The sequence below is a fragment of the Dipodomys spectabilis genome, unplaced genomic scaffold (genome assembly GCF_019054845.1).
Source record: "Dipodomys spectabilis isolate Male_0828 unplaced genomic scaffold, ASM1905484v1 ptg000229l, whole genome shotgun sequence".
Classification (NCBI taxonomy): Eukaryota; Metazoa; Chordata; class Mammalia; order Rodentia; family Heteromyidae; genus Dipodomys; species Dipodomys spectabilis.
This window is the reverse complement of record NW_024870906.1, coordinates 1,656,878-1,673,797: the sequence shown is the minus strand read 5'-3', so window position 1 is coordinate 1,673,797 and position 16,920 is coordinate 1,656,878. Positions and strand designations below refer to the sequence as shown.

At 45.0% G+C, this 16,920-nt stretch overlaps 1 protein-coding gene across 1 annotated transcript in view; it reads left to right on the top strand.

The window, feature by feature from the left end:
- Nucleotides 1–252: 252 nt before the first annotated feature.
- The window catches only part of Cdca2 (cell division cycle associated 2), a 33,091-nt gene continuing 16,423 nt past the window's right edge, over nucleotides 253–16,920 (top strand). The window contains exons 1-11 of the mRNA XM_042697830.1: nucleotides 253–294; nucleotides 709–772; nucleotides 874–1,047; nucleotides 2,952–3,112; nucleotides 6,121–6,247; nucleotides 7,723–7,922; nucleotides 9,828–9,912; nucleotides 11,913–12,109; nucleotides 14,147–14,231; nucleotides 15,210–15,451; nucleotides 16,509–16,584. Of these exons, the coding sequence (XP_042553764.1) occupies nucleotides 709–772; nucleotides 874–1,047; nucleotides 2,952–3,112; nucleotides 6,121–6,247; nucleotides 7,723–7,922; nucleotides 9,828–9,912; nucleotides 11,913–12,109; nucleotides 14,147–14,231; nucleotides 15,210–15,451; nucleotides 16,509–16,584 (1,411 nt within the window). The 5' untranslated portion in view covers nucleotides 253–294. The remainder of the gene's footprint in view (nucleotides 295–708; nucleotides 773–873; nucleotides 1,048–2,951; nucleotides 3,113–6,120; nucleotides 6,248–7,722; nucleotides 7,923–9,827; nucleotides 9,913–11,912; nucleotides 12,110–14,146; nucleotides 14,232–15,209; nucleotides 15,452–16,508; nucleotides 16,585–16,920) is intronic.

Sequence of the window (16,920 nt, the reverse complement as noted above, 5' to 3'; positions counted from 1 at the left end):
CGGGAGGGCCGGGGCTCGCGCACACGTGCGGGCCGGCGCGTAGAGATTCGCGCAGTAACGCCTCTGCCGGGGGCGGGGCCGCGGTTTGAATCTGGCGGCGGGCGGCGGGCCGCGGGGGCGTCGGGAGCCGCGGGATCGAGACCCGCTGGGCCGGGAGCAGCCGGCCAGGCGCCTGCGGGGTGCTGCAGCCCAGCGGGCCCCCGGGGTCGTCCGGACGACGGGCGGGACCGCGCGACCCTCGCACGCAGTTTTCCGAATCGGTTGGGGCCCTGGGAGGTGCGGTGGGCGTGAGAGGTAGGTCGGTGCGCGTCGGGGCCCGGTGCTGGGGCCTCGGTGCTCCTCAGTGCCGGGCTCTCGGAGCCCTGCCCCGCATAACCGGGAGGCTCTGAGGAGCAGAGCTCCTGGGGCTCCCCCCCCCCCCCCCCGCCCCGGGCTGGAACTTGTGGAAATGCACCCGGCCGCAGCTGCTAACGCGGTTCCGGGGGGGGAGGGAGCAGGGCCCAGAAAGGCGGAACAGCCCTGGCCAGGTCTTAACGACGGCTGCTTTTGTGTTCTCCATTTGTCTTTAATTTGCACCCCAGAAATACCCTCTGTACTTCCGTGTCACTGCATTGTATTCCAATGCAGTCTTGAAGGAGGCTTTTTCAGCCAGTTACATGAATTGATATTGGCGGTGGGCTCCCCCCCCTTCCCCCTTTCATCTTTCAGATGGATCCGAGTTCAAAGGACCAGGAACCCTGTGAAAGCAAGGAGTCTGCTGTTAATAACTCCGGTATGTGGCGATCTCTGCTGCCTCCTTGTGAAATTGAAGACTCAAGTATTTCTTCTGACAAGTGATGTCTACCCCCTCTTAACGCTGCTGTCTGTTTTCAGAAAATGCCTCTTTTATTTTGGGGACTGGAAAGCTTGTGACGCCCCAGAAGAACCTCACGGAAGCAGCTCCTAATTTTTGCACCTCAGATGCTTTTAAGTCACCTTTGAACTTTTCCACAGTAACAGTGGAGCAATTGGGAATTACACCTGAAAGTTTTGTTAAGAACTCTGCAGGTAAGAAAAGTTGTCGTTAAGAATAACTGAAGCATAGTTCAGTGTCATTTGCATGTGTGAGTGTGGGGGGGGGGGGGGGGCGGTGTACGCTTGGTACCAGGGCTTGAATTCAGGGCTTTGTGTCTTCTCTTAGTTTGGTTGCTCAAGGCTGGTACTTTACCACTTGAGCCACACTTTTACTTCTGGCTTTTTGGTGGTAAATTGAAGATAGGAGTCTCATAGACTTTCCTATCCAGGCTGGCTTCAAACTGCAATCCTTTACCTCTCAATCTCCCAAGGATATGGGAGTGACACCTGACTGGGAGTTGCACTTCTATACTGACTGTTTTATAACTGAGTATCCGAATTGACTGACCCTGGAAACCTGGCCTGTTGTGTGCATTGCAGTTTGTCTAGCAGCAAGTATGACCAAACTCAGAGCCCCAGCATGGTCATGGTCCTAAGTCTTGTGCTTCCTGACCATCTTGGAAAAGAATAGTGCAAGGAACTTTTCAACCTGACACATGAGATCCAAGAAATGATATGATATGAATAGTTCTACATTTTATGAGTACGTATAAGAGGAAATCAAAGAGCAATTAAAAAAAAACACTGACAGACTGGGTTCTGCACCTCTGTCCACCTTCAAACTTTAGAAGTGAGATTCATTTGTAAAGTGAAGCTCCACAGGGATCTGTTCCACAATTTTCAATGGGTTTAGAACTAAGGCTAGTTCTGCTTTTTCCTAGGCATACATTCTAGTGATTACACTTGATAATCACAGTAAGCAAAGTAAGAGATTATGCGATTAGCATGGAGCAGTTCTTAACTGTGTAATCAAAGTTTTGTGAATATGCATTGAGAGTTTCATTGCAATGACAAAATATACGACACAAGCCATTTAGAGTGAGGAAAAGGTGACTTTGGCTCATGGTTCCAGAGGTTTTGATCTGTGGTTGCTCGGTCTATTGCTTTGGGTCTGATGTGAGACAGAAAATAGGGCCTTGAACAATATATGGAGAAACAAATTTCCTCCTCATGGCAGGCAGGAAGCAGAGAGGGAGTATGCTACCGGTGAGACTGCACCACCCAGTAATGCCATCCTCCTACAAATTCATGGAGAGAAGCATCCGTGGACTCAGTCAGGGCCCTTGTGATGCAGTGACCTCTGTGCTCATATTCCTGAATATCTTACTGAACTTTCCTCTTTTCACTTAACGCACAGAGCAGCTTCTTTTTTATCACACCTGAATTGCCAGCATCACTACTATTGAGCATAGAGTCATTACCAAGTAAAACAAGGGTACTTGTTGCCAGCTCTACCAGCCTCCAACAGTCTTACCTGATAGCCAGGAAGTGACATAATAGATCGTGGTGTTTGCAGTGGAATGATCTGTGTCCAGAGCAAGATGGAGCTGGCCAGCTTAGAGTGATACAAAATTTGTAACATGAATTGTTTATTTCTGTCCTTTCCCATGAACTGTTTTCAGACTGTAGGTGTCTGAAACCATGCAACAGGAAATGGTTTAGGGAGGACTTACTGTACAGGTGTCGTGGCGAATAATTTTTTTCAGATTCTCAGGGATAAGACTTAATTCAGAAAAGGAGAAATTCTCAGTCCAAGGCAATCCATTATCCAATTTTTTGTGCAGAAAATGTGGAACAAAAATTAAAGATAATGAAAGTGTTTTTGTGTTTTTAGTTAATAGCTTTATTAATGACTTATGAGCAGGTGCTTGCCATTCTAGCAGCATGGGCTAATTCAGGACAACACACATCCCCTGATTTCTGCTGATGTGCAAACCACTTCGCCTGTCTGCACTGTGTTTATTCTGCTTTCTCTGGGCTGGGGTATCATGGGCATTGGACATGATCACTCGTGATTGCTTTGTATTGTTCCAATTTGTAAGGAAGCTTTCTTACAGGGAAGTCATCACCCTATCTGAAAAAGTTCAGACGACGTTCTGCAGTTGGAACTCGGGGCTCTCCTGAAACAAACCACCTGATCCGCTTCATTGCTCAGCAGCGGAACTTGAAGAATGCAGAGAAATCTCCACTGGAGAGATCCTGGTGTTCCCCTCTCCAGGTGAGTCCCTGCTTTGCTTTGTTAAGCTCGTGTAGGATGCTGCTTCCGGGTGTATCTACCTGATTTGGATCTGGGGAGCCAGTTGTCAGTGTGTGTAGAGTGAGTAAAGTGTGCTCGATGAGGTTAAGAGTGTGTTAAAAGCTCTTGATGAGGTTGAGCATGCGTGTGGTAACTAGAGAGCTCTTTTTATTTGTATATATAGTGTCAATTTTTCTAGCATGAGGTGAGGCACTGTTTTCTTTTAGTAGCTTGTCTCTGGTGTGTGTCTGTCCGTCCATTGATTGTCGCCATTGTCTCCCTTCCCTGTCCGCACACCCACCTCTACCCCGCCCCCCAGTCTAGAGGTCTGAACTCTGGGCCTACGCACTGTCCCTAGTGCTCTGCCACTTGAGCTACTTTGGGGTTTTTGTAGTTAATTGGAGATAAAAGGCTTATAGACTTTTCTTGCCCAGGCTGGCTTCAAACCACAATATTCAGATCTCAGTCTACTGAGTAGCTAGGGTTATTGGCATGAGCCACCAGCACCCAGCTAGGGTTTATAATAGTTTTATGATAACTTTCTATTGGTGTGTAACAGACGAGGGTTCTCTAGAATGTCTTTAGATAGCCTTGTAGAAAAGAGCAAATGGCTCATCTTCTGTTGCCAGTGCCTTAGCCGGAGCTCAGGTGGTGGTTTCAAGCTGTCAGGCCTTCACGGACATAATGTCAGCTTCATCGAATGTCCCTAATGCACTAAGAATGGCCAGTTTTGTGGAGTCATCCTAGCCCTAGCCCTTGAGTATTCTGTGAGGTACGAAGTCCTTGTGCAGCACTTTGGAAGCACACGCCAGGTGTGCTGGGTGTTCTAGACCCATCTCAGATAAATAAATAGCCCAGCTATTTATTCACAAGGTAGAAGATCAGCTAGTACTGCTGGGCTATTTATTTATTTTACTTTTTTTTTGCCAGTCCTGGGGCTTGAACTCAGGGCCTGGGCACTGTCCTTGAGTTTCTTTTGCTCAGTGCTAGCATTCTACTTAAGCCACAGCGTCACTTGGGGCTTTTTCGGTGTATGTGGTACTGAGGAATGGAATCCAGGGCTTCCTGCATGCTAGGTGAGCACTCTACCACTAAGCCATGGCTATTTATTTCTATAGGAGCAGTTTGGAGTTCCTTTGTCTGGGCTTTCATTTTAGCGTGTGTGGCTGATAGGGCTGATTCCCTGTGTCTTAATGACAGTTGTGCTGCTGTTTCCTCCTCTTTCCATGCCTGGCATTCACTGCCGGCCTCCAGAGGGAACAGTGCGGAATGAGCCTCCTCTTTCCTAATGCTCCCTTCTCATGCTTCCCAGTCTCTCTAGCTTTCTTCCGTGATGTCAGCATTTTCGGGTGTGGACATCATTGCTTCCTATGCATTATTCTGAGCTGGGTTTTCCTTCCAGGTGGTCCTGTCTTCCTTCCTGGGGTTCTTGCCAGATGCCTTGGCTCCTGTTCCTGCCAGTGCCCCTCCACAGAACTTCTAGAACTGCCGGCCTGTTCTGGCTGGCCCTGGTCCCCCTCCTTTTCTGCTGTGGCCTGTTAACCCCAGTTAGGCTTTACTTCTGCTGCCCTGTGGAGAAAACATTTTTGACTAGAGAATTTTAGTTTCCTGTACTAAACAGCATTTTAAAGTGCTTGAGTTCCTAGGACCTTAAACCAGGCATGCCATGATGTAATATGAGAGCACAAAAGCCACTTCAGGGTAGTTTGTGTGTCTTTCCTCTGTTAGAGAGCCTTTTGTGAAGGTCGTGTGCTGTTTGTCATAAATGTTTGCATCACCACATGTATCCAAATTTCAGCTCTCCTGTTATGTCACAGAAAGTTGGTTTTCTGAAAATAGTTAACTGAGAATAGAATGAAGTGTATGAACAGATCATCAAACATGTCTCCAAGACTTTAACTACTTTTTCTCCATCTGATATCTGAGAAGGTAATTTTTACTCTTACCTGTTGATGAGAATTTAAACATTGCCACAGGTTCTAACGTCAGTGGAAATACCAATGTAGTAACAAGAAAAATCAGAATTTTTTTTTGTCTGAACTGAATTCTGTTTCTTGGCAGTAATGATAATTGAAATCAGGCTCTACAGTACCTGCTAAGCAGGTCCTCTACCACCTGAGTCATACCCCAGTCTTTTTTGCTTATAATTTGTTTTTCAGATAGTCTTGCACATATTGCCATAGTCAGCTTTGGACCAGGATCCCCTTCCCTTCCTCCCAAGCAGCTGGGGTTACAGGGATGTGCTACCATGCTTGGCTTGTTTTTGAGATGAGACTAACTCTGTTTGCCTGGGTTGGCCTAGAACTGCCTTCCACCTGTCTTTTCTGAGTGGATGAGATTACTGTACTGAACTCTTAAATGTTGTACAATACCTTGTTATAAGATAACTTCCCATTATTGATTACTTCTGTTCTGCTAGTATGATAAAGTTCATTTCAGTAAGTAATCTTTGTTTGGAACCTGGTCAGCAGGATTTCAAGAGAGGCCTTGGACTTACCCCACCGGATTTTTAAAAAAATGAATGACTGGCTTTCTGCCCCCCAAGGAGGTAATTTCCCTGGCAACAAAAGGTGACACTCAGATGACTTGAGCACACTCTGATAAAATTCACAAGTGGGCAGCTTCCTTCTGCCCCTTCTTCTTTGTCCATCTCTGGGATTCCATGTTTTCTGAGATTTGCTCACCTGCAAATCACAGGGAATGCCTTTTGTCTGCCAGTTCCAGGCTGCTTTTGGCTCATTCGTCTCATGTTAACCAGCTTGAGACTACGCATAAACCATTAATCACTCTTTCTCAGGTTTTGAAAAGTAGGGAGGAGCAGAGGGCCGCAATGCTTATAGCACAGGCAGTGTCCAGACAGGAGTGTGTGCTGCACTGGTTCATTCATTACCTCTCATCTTCAAAAAGCCTTTGGGTATTTGGTGATGATAGGCCTAGAACACAGAAACTGTTGGATTTATAAAACTCTTTTCATGTCTGTCCCTTCACAGGGTAGCCCTGGACCTTATCGAAATGTTAGTTCTTTAAGAGAGCGAATATCTGCTTTCCGGTCAGCTTTTCACCCCATAAAGGAAAACAAGAAAATGGCTCACTGTCCAGAATTCTCAGAGACAGAAGGTGGGTGTGAGGCAGCAGGCTTGCGTGAGTGGCAAGACTGCATTCAGGCTGACTGACTTTTGGGTCCCAAGCTCCTGGGACATGAGAAAAGCTTAATTTTGTAATGTGAAAGTCTTTACATGGACCCTCACATTTAAAATTCAAGACATTGCATACATCACTGTGCATTTCTCGCTTCTCTGTGCTGAGGATAGAGCCCAAGGCCTGGGAATGCTGGGCAAGTGTACCACCCAGATACACTGCCAGCCCAGCCGGTTTGTCTTGACCATGGTGAGACAAGCCTTCATTGCAACATCGTCACAATTGAGTTTCAACTTTGAAGAGCTTGGAGTTAACTAGATCACTTCAGCTTTTGCACAGGGCAAAATCTGAATGTGCAATGCTTGCTTTTTATGGAATGGCTGTTGTTTGGCAAATTTTTATGTGAGTGCCAATGCCCAGTTTTGGTGGTAACTACAAGTATGTTCAGGCTGACAGCAGAGTAGTCTGCCATATTCCTCACTGGATCTGAGATTATTATGCAGTATGTTATTTTTCAGTTGTTTTGAATTTTTCAGTCACAAAACACTTTCAGGTATCAGGACTGGACAGTCCTGGTCTTAACTGAGATCATTATAACCATTCCTCTGAGGAATCAGTTTACCCTCTGAGCTTCCAGAAGATTCTGTGCCACTTCTGAAACTCTTCCTGATTTGTATTTGTAGACTATAACTTGCTTATTTGAACTTTTGCGTGGACTTTGAATTTTTAACCTGGACCATCATTGTAATTCTGTAGATGTTAAATTCCCATTTTTGTAGAGAGAACATTGCAGTTATATTTTTTCACAAAAATTACATAGACTCGAAACAGAACAGCATTAGATCATAAGCATTCTCTTTACAGTGTTGAAAATGGGTGGCTTCATAGCAAATTTAGAAGGCCTGCCATACCATGTCAGAAGTGTAAATGTGACTCAGTGTCTCTGTACATCACAAAGTCTGAGAAAAGCTTTATTCTAATAATGAAATTTTCGATTATCTTTTTAGTAGTCATACTCTGTTTCTTTCACTCAGATTTTCTTTTTGAGTAATAAACATCTTCCTTTTCATTGTTAAATTAGACAATAAACAATGAATTGTCATAAAAGTACTATAATATACTAGCTTTTAAAATAATACTTTAAAAGAAAATACTACCAGGTGCTGGTGGCTCATGTGTATAATCCCAGCTACTCAGGAGTCTGAGATCTAAGGATGATGATCCAAAGTCTGCCTGGGCTGACTTTACCAGCAGAAAGCCAGGAAGTGGAGCCATGGCCCAAATGGTAGAGCACCAGCTTTATGCAAAAAAAAAAAAAAAAAAGCCACATGAGAGCATGAGACCCTGAGTTCAAGCTCCAGTACCAGCGCACATACAGAAAAAAGTGGGGGGGGGGGGGGGAGGTGGGAGGAGATTTATATTCCTGTGTCATTGTTCCTATTTTCTGTAAGTAGCTGAGAAGGAACGCCTTGGTGAATACCAGCAGTGTGGGTCCTCTACCAACTCATCCAAACGTCGGAGAATATCCTCGCAGAGCAAGTCCACTGACCCTTTCAGTACCTTGGATGGAAAAGCCACGGAGGATGTGCAGGAGTTGACCGCTGGCACCCCGAGGCGGCATGCTTCTGGTGCTGCTGCTGCTGCTGGCCTTGAGGTGAGTCACACCTTCTCCATAGACACACACACTGGGCTCATAGGCAGTATTAGTTCAACCTCATGGTGACTGAATTTTAAATTTCAAGTATGTTTCCCACACGCTAACTTTACTTTTATTGGTTCTAATAGGTAGGTTGCTTTCGGCCACTAATTGGATGCAGAAGACTTTATGGAAAGAGCCCTGGGGTCTTCTGCGTGAGGGGATGATTCGGTCTTGTCTTCAAGCCAGTTTTTGTTTTCGTTTTCTGTTATAGTTATTGTTTGTGCTAGTGCGAGGCCTGAACTCAGGCTCTCATGCTGTCACTTGACTTTTTCACTCACAACCAGTGCTCTACCATTTGAGCCATGTCTCTTGTTTTGGCTTTTTGCTTGTTAATTAGAATTAAGAGTCTTGAGGATTTGTCTCTCTGGGCTGGCTTCAAACTGAGACCCTCAGGTCTCAGCCTCCTGAGTAGCTAGGGTAACTGGTGTGAGTCTGAAGTGCTGGCTCCTCAAGCAAGCAGCTTTTTGTGCTTTGGGCATATGGACGGGGGTGATTTAAGCATCAACTCCAGCTGCCTGCAGTAGTGACTAAGGATTGTGTGTGTGGCGCTGTTATGCACTTCCACTCACTGGCCCTGCCTTGCCTAAGTCTGGTGGGGAAGCAGGATGCTGTTCAGCCATTCCTTTTGTTCTGCTCACTTCTTTCAAGTAGACTTAAGGAGTTTTCTGGCCTGTGACCACCAAAGCCTATCAAGATTCTTAAAGAACAGGGCTGTAGTTTTTCCTAAGGCGGGAGGAAAATACCTCTCCTGAAGTTCATTGACCATCATGCAACTATGAGTGACCACCAGTCTCCAGAGCGCCTTCTTTTTTTTTTTTTTGGTCAGTTGTGGGGCTTGAACTTTAGGCTTAGGCACTGTCCCTGCTGTCCCTGAGCTCTTCAGCTCAAGGTGAGTGCTCTACTGCTTGAGCTACAGCGCCACTTCTGGTTTTCTAGTGGTTTATTGGAGATGAGAGTCTCATGGACTTTCCTGCCTGGGCTGGCTTTGAACCTGCGATCCTCAGATCTCAGCCTTCTGAGTAGCTAGGATTACAGGCTTGAGCCATCGGTGCCCGGCTCAGAGTGCCTTCTATTGCTTTGTGCTCTTGGTTCTAGTTTTTTCCAGGAGCTTCTTGCCTTCTTTTTGGGAAGAGGCAATTGCCACATCGCAGCTGGAACTCTTTTTTTATACCTGCTCTGTCACTTAGCCCAGTGCATTGCTAAGTGCATGTTGGTTAGTAGAGATTCCCAGATCTAGTGGGTTTCTTTTGTGTCTCAAAGTTGCCCCTTCTGCTATATTCAGGTTAATATAAAATCATCATCTGACTGAAGCAGTAGTAATTGTCATCAGAACTTTGATTGTCTGGCTGTGCAGCGTGATGCAGAAATGATTGCAAAGTTGAGAGCAATAGATTTTTTCTCCTAGCTACTACTTATTTCCCTTTTTATATTTGATCAGTCATTATATAATACTTTCCTTTATTTTGAGAATTTGCTCTTCAGTGGATAAACAGATAACACAGCTTTCTAGGCTTCTAACAGGCTGCCAAAGAAAATTGTTTGGGGAGATGTTTGGGTACAGTCAGGATGAACCATCCATCGTTAAATCACTGTAGACTCTTGCTTGCTGCAGCTTGAGCCTCAGCCCAAGCTGAGATGGGGTCCTTGAGATGGGGTCTGGGCTTGGACTGAGATCCTCCTGCCTGATCCTCCCAGTAGCTAGAACCAATAGGTAGGCACTACTGTACTCAGCTTGTTAGTTGAGGACCAGGTGGGCCATGAACCACCATCCTCTCAATTTCTACCTCCAGAATAGCTGGGATTACAGGTTTGTGCCACCGCTCTGAGCCACTTCTTAACTCTTGAATGTTTCTTCCCCAGAAATCATCTGACCTTGGGTTTACCCAATCTGGCTTTGCAGTTGAGGAGTCTGTTTTTGTTGAAGAGCTCACAGAGGCTTCAAATGGTAAGTATATAATCTAACTCAGTGCCAGTGACATTTGTGATTAGTGTGGCCATACTAAAATTGGGGGACACTAACGAGTTTCTACATTTTTAGAACTCTTGACCGAGGAAGAATATTGTGGACTTAATGTTTTTAAAGGTATTGTGGACTTAACCATTTTCTGAGCAATCTTTTCTTTTCGAACTGCTGTCCAGAGTTCATGAATATTTCTAGGCTTGTCAAATACTGTGTGGAATAGGGTCAGCCAAGCATAGTAGTCCACACCTATGGATGACACACAGTGAACTCCCCCACTCCGAGGGAAAAAACAAACTCAAGACCTACAAACAAGCATATTTTGTTAGAGAATCAGTATCCTTTCACTTCTGTTTTCTAGTGTACTGAAGGTGTTTTATGTGACAATCATTTAGCCTTTCCCATCATCAATTTGCTTGTATCTGAGTTTCTAGCAAGTTGTTAGGATTGTTTTTGTTCTACCTGGGTTATTTTGTTTATTATTTTATAAGTGCTGATGATACTAGGTCTTGAACTCAGCCGCCTACTCTCATTTGGTGTTTCCATTTCAAAACTGGTGCTCTAGCACTTGAGTCACACTTCTACTCCTGGCTTTTGTGTGTGTATGGCTTGCATGTGTTCTGTGTGGGTGTGTGTGCGCATGTGCATGTGCGCATGCATGTGCCATTTGTGGGACTTGAACTCAGGGTTTGGGCGCTGTCCTTGAGCTTTTGAGCTCAAGGTTAGCTTTCAGCCACTTGAGCCGCAATTCTCTTCTGGCATTTTGCTGGTTAATTAGAGATAAGAGTCTCACAGAGTTTCCTGCCCAGGCTGACTTTGAACTTTGATCCTTAGATCTCAGCCTCCTGACTAGCTAGGATTACAGGCATTAACCACCAGCGCTTGACTTGTTTGGGCTATTTTAAAGTAAAAGTTTTTGTTGTTGTTTTTTGTTGGTTGTGGGGCTTGAACTCTGGGCTTGGGCACTATCCCTCAGCACTTCAGCTCAAGGTGAGTGCTCTACCGCTTGAGCCACAGTGCCACTTCCAGTTTTCTAGTGGTTTATTGGATATAAGAACCTCAGACTTTCCTGCCACGGCTGGCTTTGAACTGCTATCCTCAGATCTCAGTCTCCTGAGTAGCTAGGATTACAGGTATGAACCACTGGCGCCCGGCTTCAAGTAAAAGTTTTTATAAGACATATAGTTGAATATTTATTTTTGTGGAACTGGGGTTTGACCTCAGGACCTTGCATTTACTGGGCAAGTGGAATACCGTCCAGGCGCACTTGTGGTTTTGCTGCCTTTTAGTTATATTTAGCCCATTAAAACCTTTCTGTTTTGTTAATTGTGCTGGGATTCCAACATGCAATTATATTCTTACCGTCTTCTTCCAGATAATATTGTATAGCTTTCCATAAAATACAGAACTGGACAGCTCTAGCTCAGGCCTGCCACTCCGTGGCTCCTCTAGCCCTTTGCACTATTGGTCATGTATTTACTTCAGTGAAATGCCCATAGATGTTACCAGTTTTGCTTTAAACTATCAGATAGAATTCAAACAGGTTAAGTTTTTGCAATACTGGGGGTTGAATTCAGGGCTTTACCCTTGCTAGGCAGGTGTTCTACCATCTGAACCACACCTCCAGCCCCTTTTGCATTACTTTTGGGGTAGAGTCTTGTACTTCTAGCTCAGACAGGTCTCGGACCTTGATCCTTTTACTGAGGCCTCCCATGTAGTTGGGTCTATAGGCCTGCTGTTGACACCATGCTGGGCTTGTTTTATTATGATGAGGTACTAAACTTGCCCAAGCTGGCCTTAGACCATGATCTTCCAAATGTCCACCTGCTGAATAGCTGGAATGAGCAGGGCAAGCCCTGCGTCCCGTGAAATTCCTTAATAGTCACGTTATTATCTTTGCACATGCCTCATATGAGATGTCTGTGGTGTGAAACAAGCAGGCTTGGGCGTCTTCTGTCTCTCACGCTGATGGCTTTGTCTCGAAGGACGGGTGGTTGCTGGCGGCGTGGAGGAAAAGGCTGTCCCCCTGGATGGGCTCGTAGCAGGAGTGAGCGCCCACGCATGCCCAGATGTCACATCACCCGCCATGCCAGTGTGCACTGAGGACACCCTACTGCCCCAGGCCTCTGGGCTTCGTTCTGTGTTGAAGAAACCTGTTAATCTACTTCCCGAGAGCAGGCAGGTAGGAAGATCCCATTTCCTCAAGCAACAGCTCGACATGATAGTGTCGAAGGATCTATTCCCCTTCCTCTCTATGCTTGCTCTCCTTTCCTCTTTCTTGTTTTCTTCAGTTTTGTGGTGTTTGATTTGAAGTCAGCCTCTGCCTTGCCAGGAGGGTGCTTCATCACGGAGTTGTGCCTCTAGCCCTCCTTAAACTCTTACTTTGAGGCTTTACATTTTACCTGGGCATGCACCTAGACTAGTCTTTTTATTTTATACTTCCTGCTGTAGCCAGGATGGCAGGTGTGAGCTACCATACCCAGCATCTTCCATTGTGAGTATTTTTGCCTAGGCTGGCCTGAGACCATATTGTGTAACCCGTGAGTGATGTTACAAATACCCAAATGGCCCTTGGCAGATAAGTCTCCCCATTTCTGATATATAGTTTTTGTTGTTGGTTTTTTGTTGGTTGTGGGGCTTGAACTCAGCCTGGGCGCTGTCCCTGAGCTTTTCGGCTCGAGGTGAGCGCTCTACCACTTGAGCCACAGAGCTACTTCCTGTTTTCTGGTGGTTAATTGTAGATAAGACTCTCACAGACTTTCCTGCCCGGGCTGGCTTTGAACTGAGGTCCTGAGATCTCAGCCTCCTGAGTAGCTAGGATCACAGGCATGAGCCACCAGTGTCCAGCTGACAGTTGCTGTTTTAAATGTTTTTGTTAAACAACTTCATTTGGGTTGAAGAGCTCATTTGGATCCCTAATCCCTCCATCACTACTTACGGTGTCTTATTTTTCTTTTGTCTTACTTCTCCTCTTAATGACATCACTCAGCAAACTCCCAAGTCGTACCACTAGAATCATAGGATGATATTGACAACTGAGTTGATGAATTATAAGGGATATTGATACTGAGTTGGGCAACATTGATTGGTTTATAAAGTTTGAGTTATTTATGTACTCCTTCTGTTGTTTTGATGAAAACAAATTTGCATGTGATTGATGTATGCCGTGTAAGTTTTTTCAGTGTTATACCTTCATGTTCTGGTCAGGAAGATAACTGGCTTGGGATATAGCTGTTCTAAGGACATTGCTATGGGTAGGACTGTGACTTGAGCAGGCTCTGTTGTGGGAAAGGGCTACGCTGGAGAAAATGAACTAGTTCATGGGAGCAAGGACTGGGGAGAAAGGAGGAGTGGTGATTGAGAGATACTTTGAGCTGGGCTCCCGTGTCTCATATTTATAACTCTAGCTACTCAGGAGACCTAGATCTGGGGGATTGTGGTTGAAAGCCAGCCTGCCTTTTTTTTGGTTTTGTTTTTCTTGTTTTACTGTACTTCTTACACCTCAGGCCATTTTTTAAAATGATAATTCTTTTTTATTTACAATATTGACCTACCCAGTTCCTTCCAGCTACTCTAGTAACTAAACAAATGTCTGTCATTGAGTATTTCATAATACAGGCTCTTTATCTTTATCTCCCTTTTTAAATGATCTTCAATAGAGGTACCAAGGAGAGTGAATTTAACATGTCAGTTTATGAATACAGTGTGTCTTGATCTGTGTTGCTCATTCCATCTTTACACACACACACACACACACACACCCGGAGTCTATCCCAGCCCCACCCAGCCCCCCCCACACCCCGAGTCTATCCCAGCCCCACCCAGCCCCTTAAGTCATCTGGTTCCTTGTCACCTATGGATGTTGAGTATTGACCATGTTTACCCACCCTTCCACTCTCCATTCTTCTGCCCTTTCCCCATCCTCCTCAGACAAGACATTGTTTCAGCTTCATTGTGAATAGCCATTTTCACCTGTCTATTAATTGTTCAGAGGGGTTACACCTTGAGAACTCACCCCTGGGTAGAGCATTCTTCCGGCAGTATGGTTGTGTATATGTGCATCTATTCCTGCATGTGTTCATATTTGTATGTGGAGCAAGCCCCTGTACTGACACTGGTGTTTAAGCCAGAATGATGATGAGAATTAAGGTCACGCTGAGTGCTCCAGCATCTGCCTTGCAGGGAAACATTCTCCATTCTCAGTGACTGTCTTGTTTAGGAACACCACCACAGCCTCTGCAACCACGGGCCGCGTCCATGCTTTGTCTCCAGTCCTTCAAGCTGTTGCCAAGAACAAAAAGCAGGTAGAATATTTTTTTAAGTTAATTCATTTTGACATAATAAAACGGGATGTGATGCGTCAGGTTTTAGTGATTCAAGAGTACATTGATGCTTCTTTTATTCCATGCAAATAAAGAGCCCCTGGGACCAGTAGAATGATTGCAGTCTCAGAATTGGTCTAAGCTGAGGATGTGGCTTAATGTTAGAGGGCTTGCATGTGTGCCTGTGGTCCTGCCTCCCCTCCCCCCATTTGCCCTCCCCGCCCAAAAATCTGTTTCACCTATTTTTAACCTCCTGGTGGAACTTGTAAACAACATTTCATTCCTATTTTATAGACTTGGCAGATAAACATATTTTTACTTTTAAATCTGTGCCATGTTTTTATTGGAAATTTGCTTCTCTCTCTTTTTTTTGAAGTTGTTCTACAAACTCTTTTAGTAATACCAGTAATAGTTGAATATATTGTGTTGAAATAGTCTAGTATATGCCTTTTATTTATTTGTATTTTTTTTTGTCGCTCATGGCTCCTGAACTCTGGGCGCTGTCCCTCAGCTCTTTATCTCAAGGCTAGCACCCTACCACTTGAGCCACAGCGCTCTTTGGCTTTTTTCTGCTTATGTGGTGCTGAGGAATCGAATCCAGGACCTCATGTATGTGAGGCAAGCACTCTACCCCTGAGCCACCTTCCCAGCCCCTTTTGTTTATTTTTGGTGTTAGTGCTAGGGCTCTGACTCAGGGCTTTGCACTTAGCTTGACCTTTTCACTCAAGGCTGGTACTCTACCACTTGATCTACAACTCCACTTCCAGCTTTTTGGTGGTCAATTGGAGATAAGTATTTAATGGACTTCCTTGCTTAGGCTGGCTTTGAACTGAAATCCTCAGATCTCAGCCTCCCAAGTAGATAAGATTATAGGTGTGAGCCACTGGCACCTGGTTAGTATATCCTTTTAGATAAAATAGTTTCATTTTCTCACGTGTTCGCCTTTCCTACACATTGAAGATGAAGACGCTTGTAAGGTGCTGGCTCCACACACCACGAGGAAGAGGAAGAGAGTGACCTTTGGAGAGGACCTCAGCCCCGAGGTGTTTGATGAGTCTTTGCCAGCTAACACTCCACTGCGTAAAGGAGGCACACCTGCTCGACAGAAGGACTTGAGCAGCATCAGCCCCCAGCCCTCCGACCTGTCACCAGTTCCTGAGCAGTTACTTCAACCCAATTTTGATGACAAGGAGGAGAATCTTGTGAGTGTGATACATCAGCTGTTCATCCGGCTGAACCTGTTGAGTGCGAGCACTGACTATATTAGAACTCCTGACAGAACTGAAGGAGTTGATTTTTGGCTCCTGGTCTCAGAGGTGTCCCAGCCCTAAGGCAGAACCTCCCAGCGGCTGGGTGGTAAAATGGCTTCTGTACTGCCTGGCAGCCAGAATGCATGGAGAAGGACAGGGAGGGATTGGAAGAAGAGGGAGAAGCAGAAAGCCAGCTTCTTAATCTAAGTAAAACCCAAGTAGCTTAGCTACTTGGGAGGCAGAGATCAGGGGATTATGCTTTGAGGCTAGTCCATGAAAAAAGAAGTTCAAGAGGCTCCATCCCAAGCAGTGGGCCACTTACTTTGATTTTCTAATACTTTTTTTTTCTTTTTAGTCGATGACAGTAAACATTTTATTGGAGAGATGAAGAGTAACATTATACGATTATCCTTTCGTGCTTAGACTTCTTTTTAATCTTTTGTTATTGTCTTTCTCCCATCTTCCTTCCCCGTTTTTTTTTTGTCAGTCATAGGGCTTGAACTCTGGGCCTGGCTTCTGTCCCTCAACTCTTCAGCTCAGGGCTAGCACTCTACCACTTGAACCACAGTGCCACTTCCGGTTTTCTGAATGGTTTATTGGAGATAAGAGTCTCACAGCCTTTCCTGCCCAGGCCAGCTTTGAACCGCAATCTCAGATCTCAGCCTCCTGAGTAGCTAGGATTACAGGCGTGAGCCACTGTCGCCGGGCCCCCTACCCTTTCCCTCCCTTTCTTCTCCCTCTCTCCTCTTTCCTTCCCTTCCTCCCCTGAGAGATGGTCTCCTATGTCATCTTGACTGGACTGAAATTTCCTAACCTCCTGAATGCCTTACAGGCATGTACCTCCATGCTCTGCTACAGTTCTCATCTTTATGCTTATTATTCTTTATACTTATTATAATTCCTTTTGACAGAATAAGCCCTTCTCATTTTTATTCTGAATAAAAGTTCATATTATTTAGCCACTGAATTTCAGGAGATTTGCTTTCTACTGTTTTTTCCTTTTGTTTAGGAAAACATAGAGCCACTTCCGGTATCGCTCCCTGTTCTGAGTCCTAATAAATCTTCACCGTGTGAGGCTGTCTCAGGTAGGTGTCATCTCAAAACTCACAGGTCTGCCTGTCACGTGATCTGTTTTTTGTTTTTTTTCTTAATGTTTATATTTTTCTTAATGTTTATGCCTGGTTTGCAAAACCAGATACTGTGGTTAGAAAAGCTTATAAGAAATTACATCCCAATCTCTTGCATTATATAGGTACCACTCTGTAAACTTGCTGTATGCAGCCTGCTGCTTTCTCAAGTTAAGTATTAAAGTAAGCTACAATGCACAAGTGAAATTATTTGAATAGTTAGGGTCACTTTTTTTTGGCATACATTAGTTGTATACTGGGATTTCATCATGACATTCCCCAAAATATGTACAA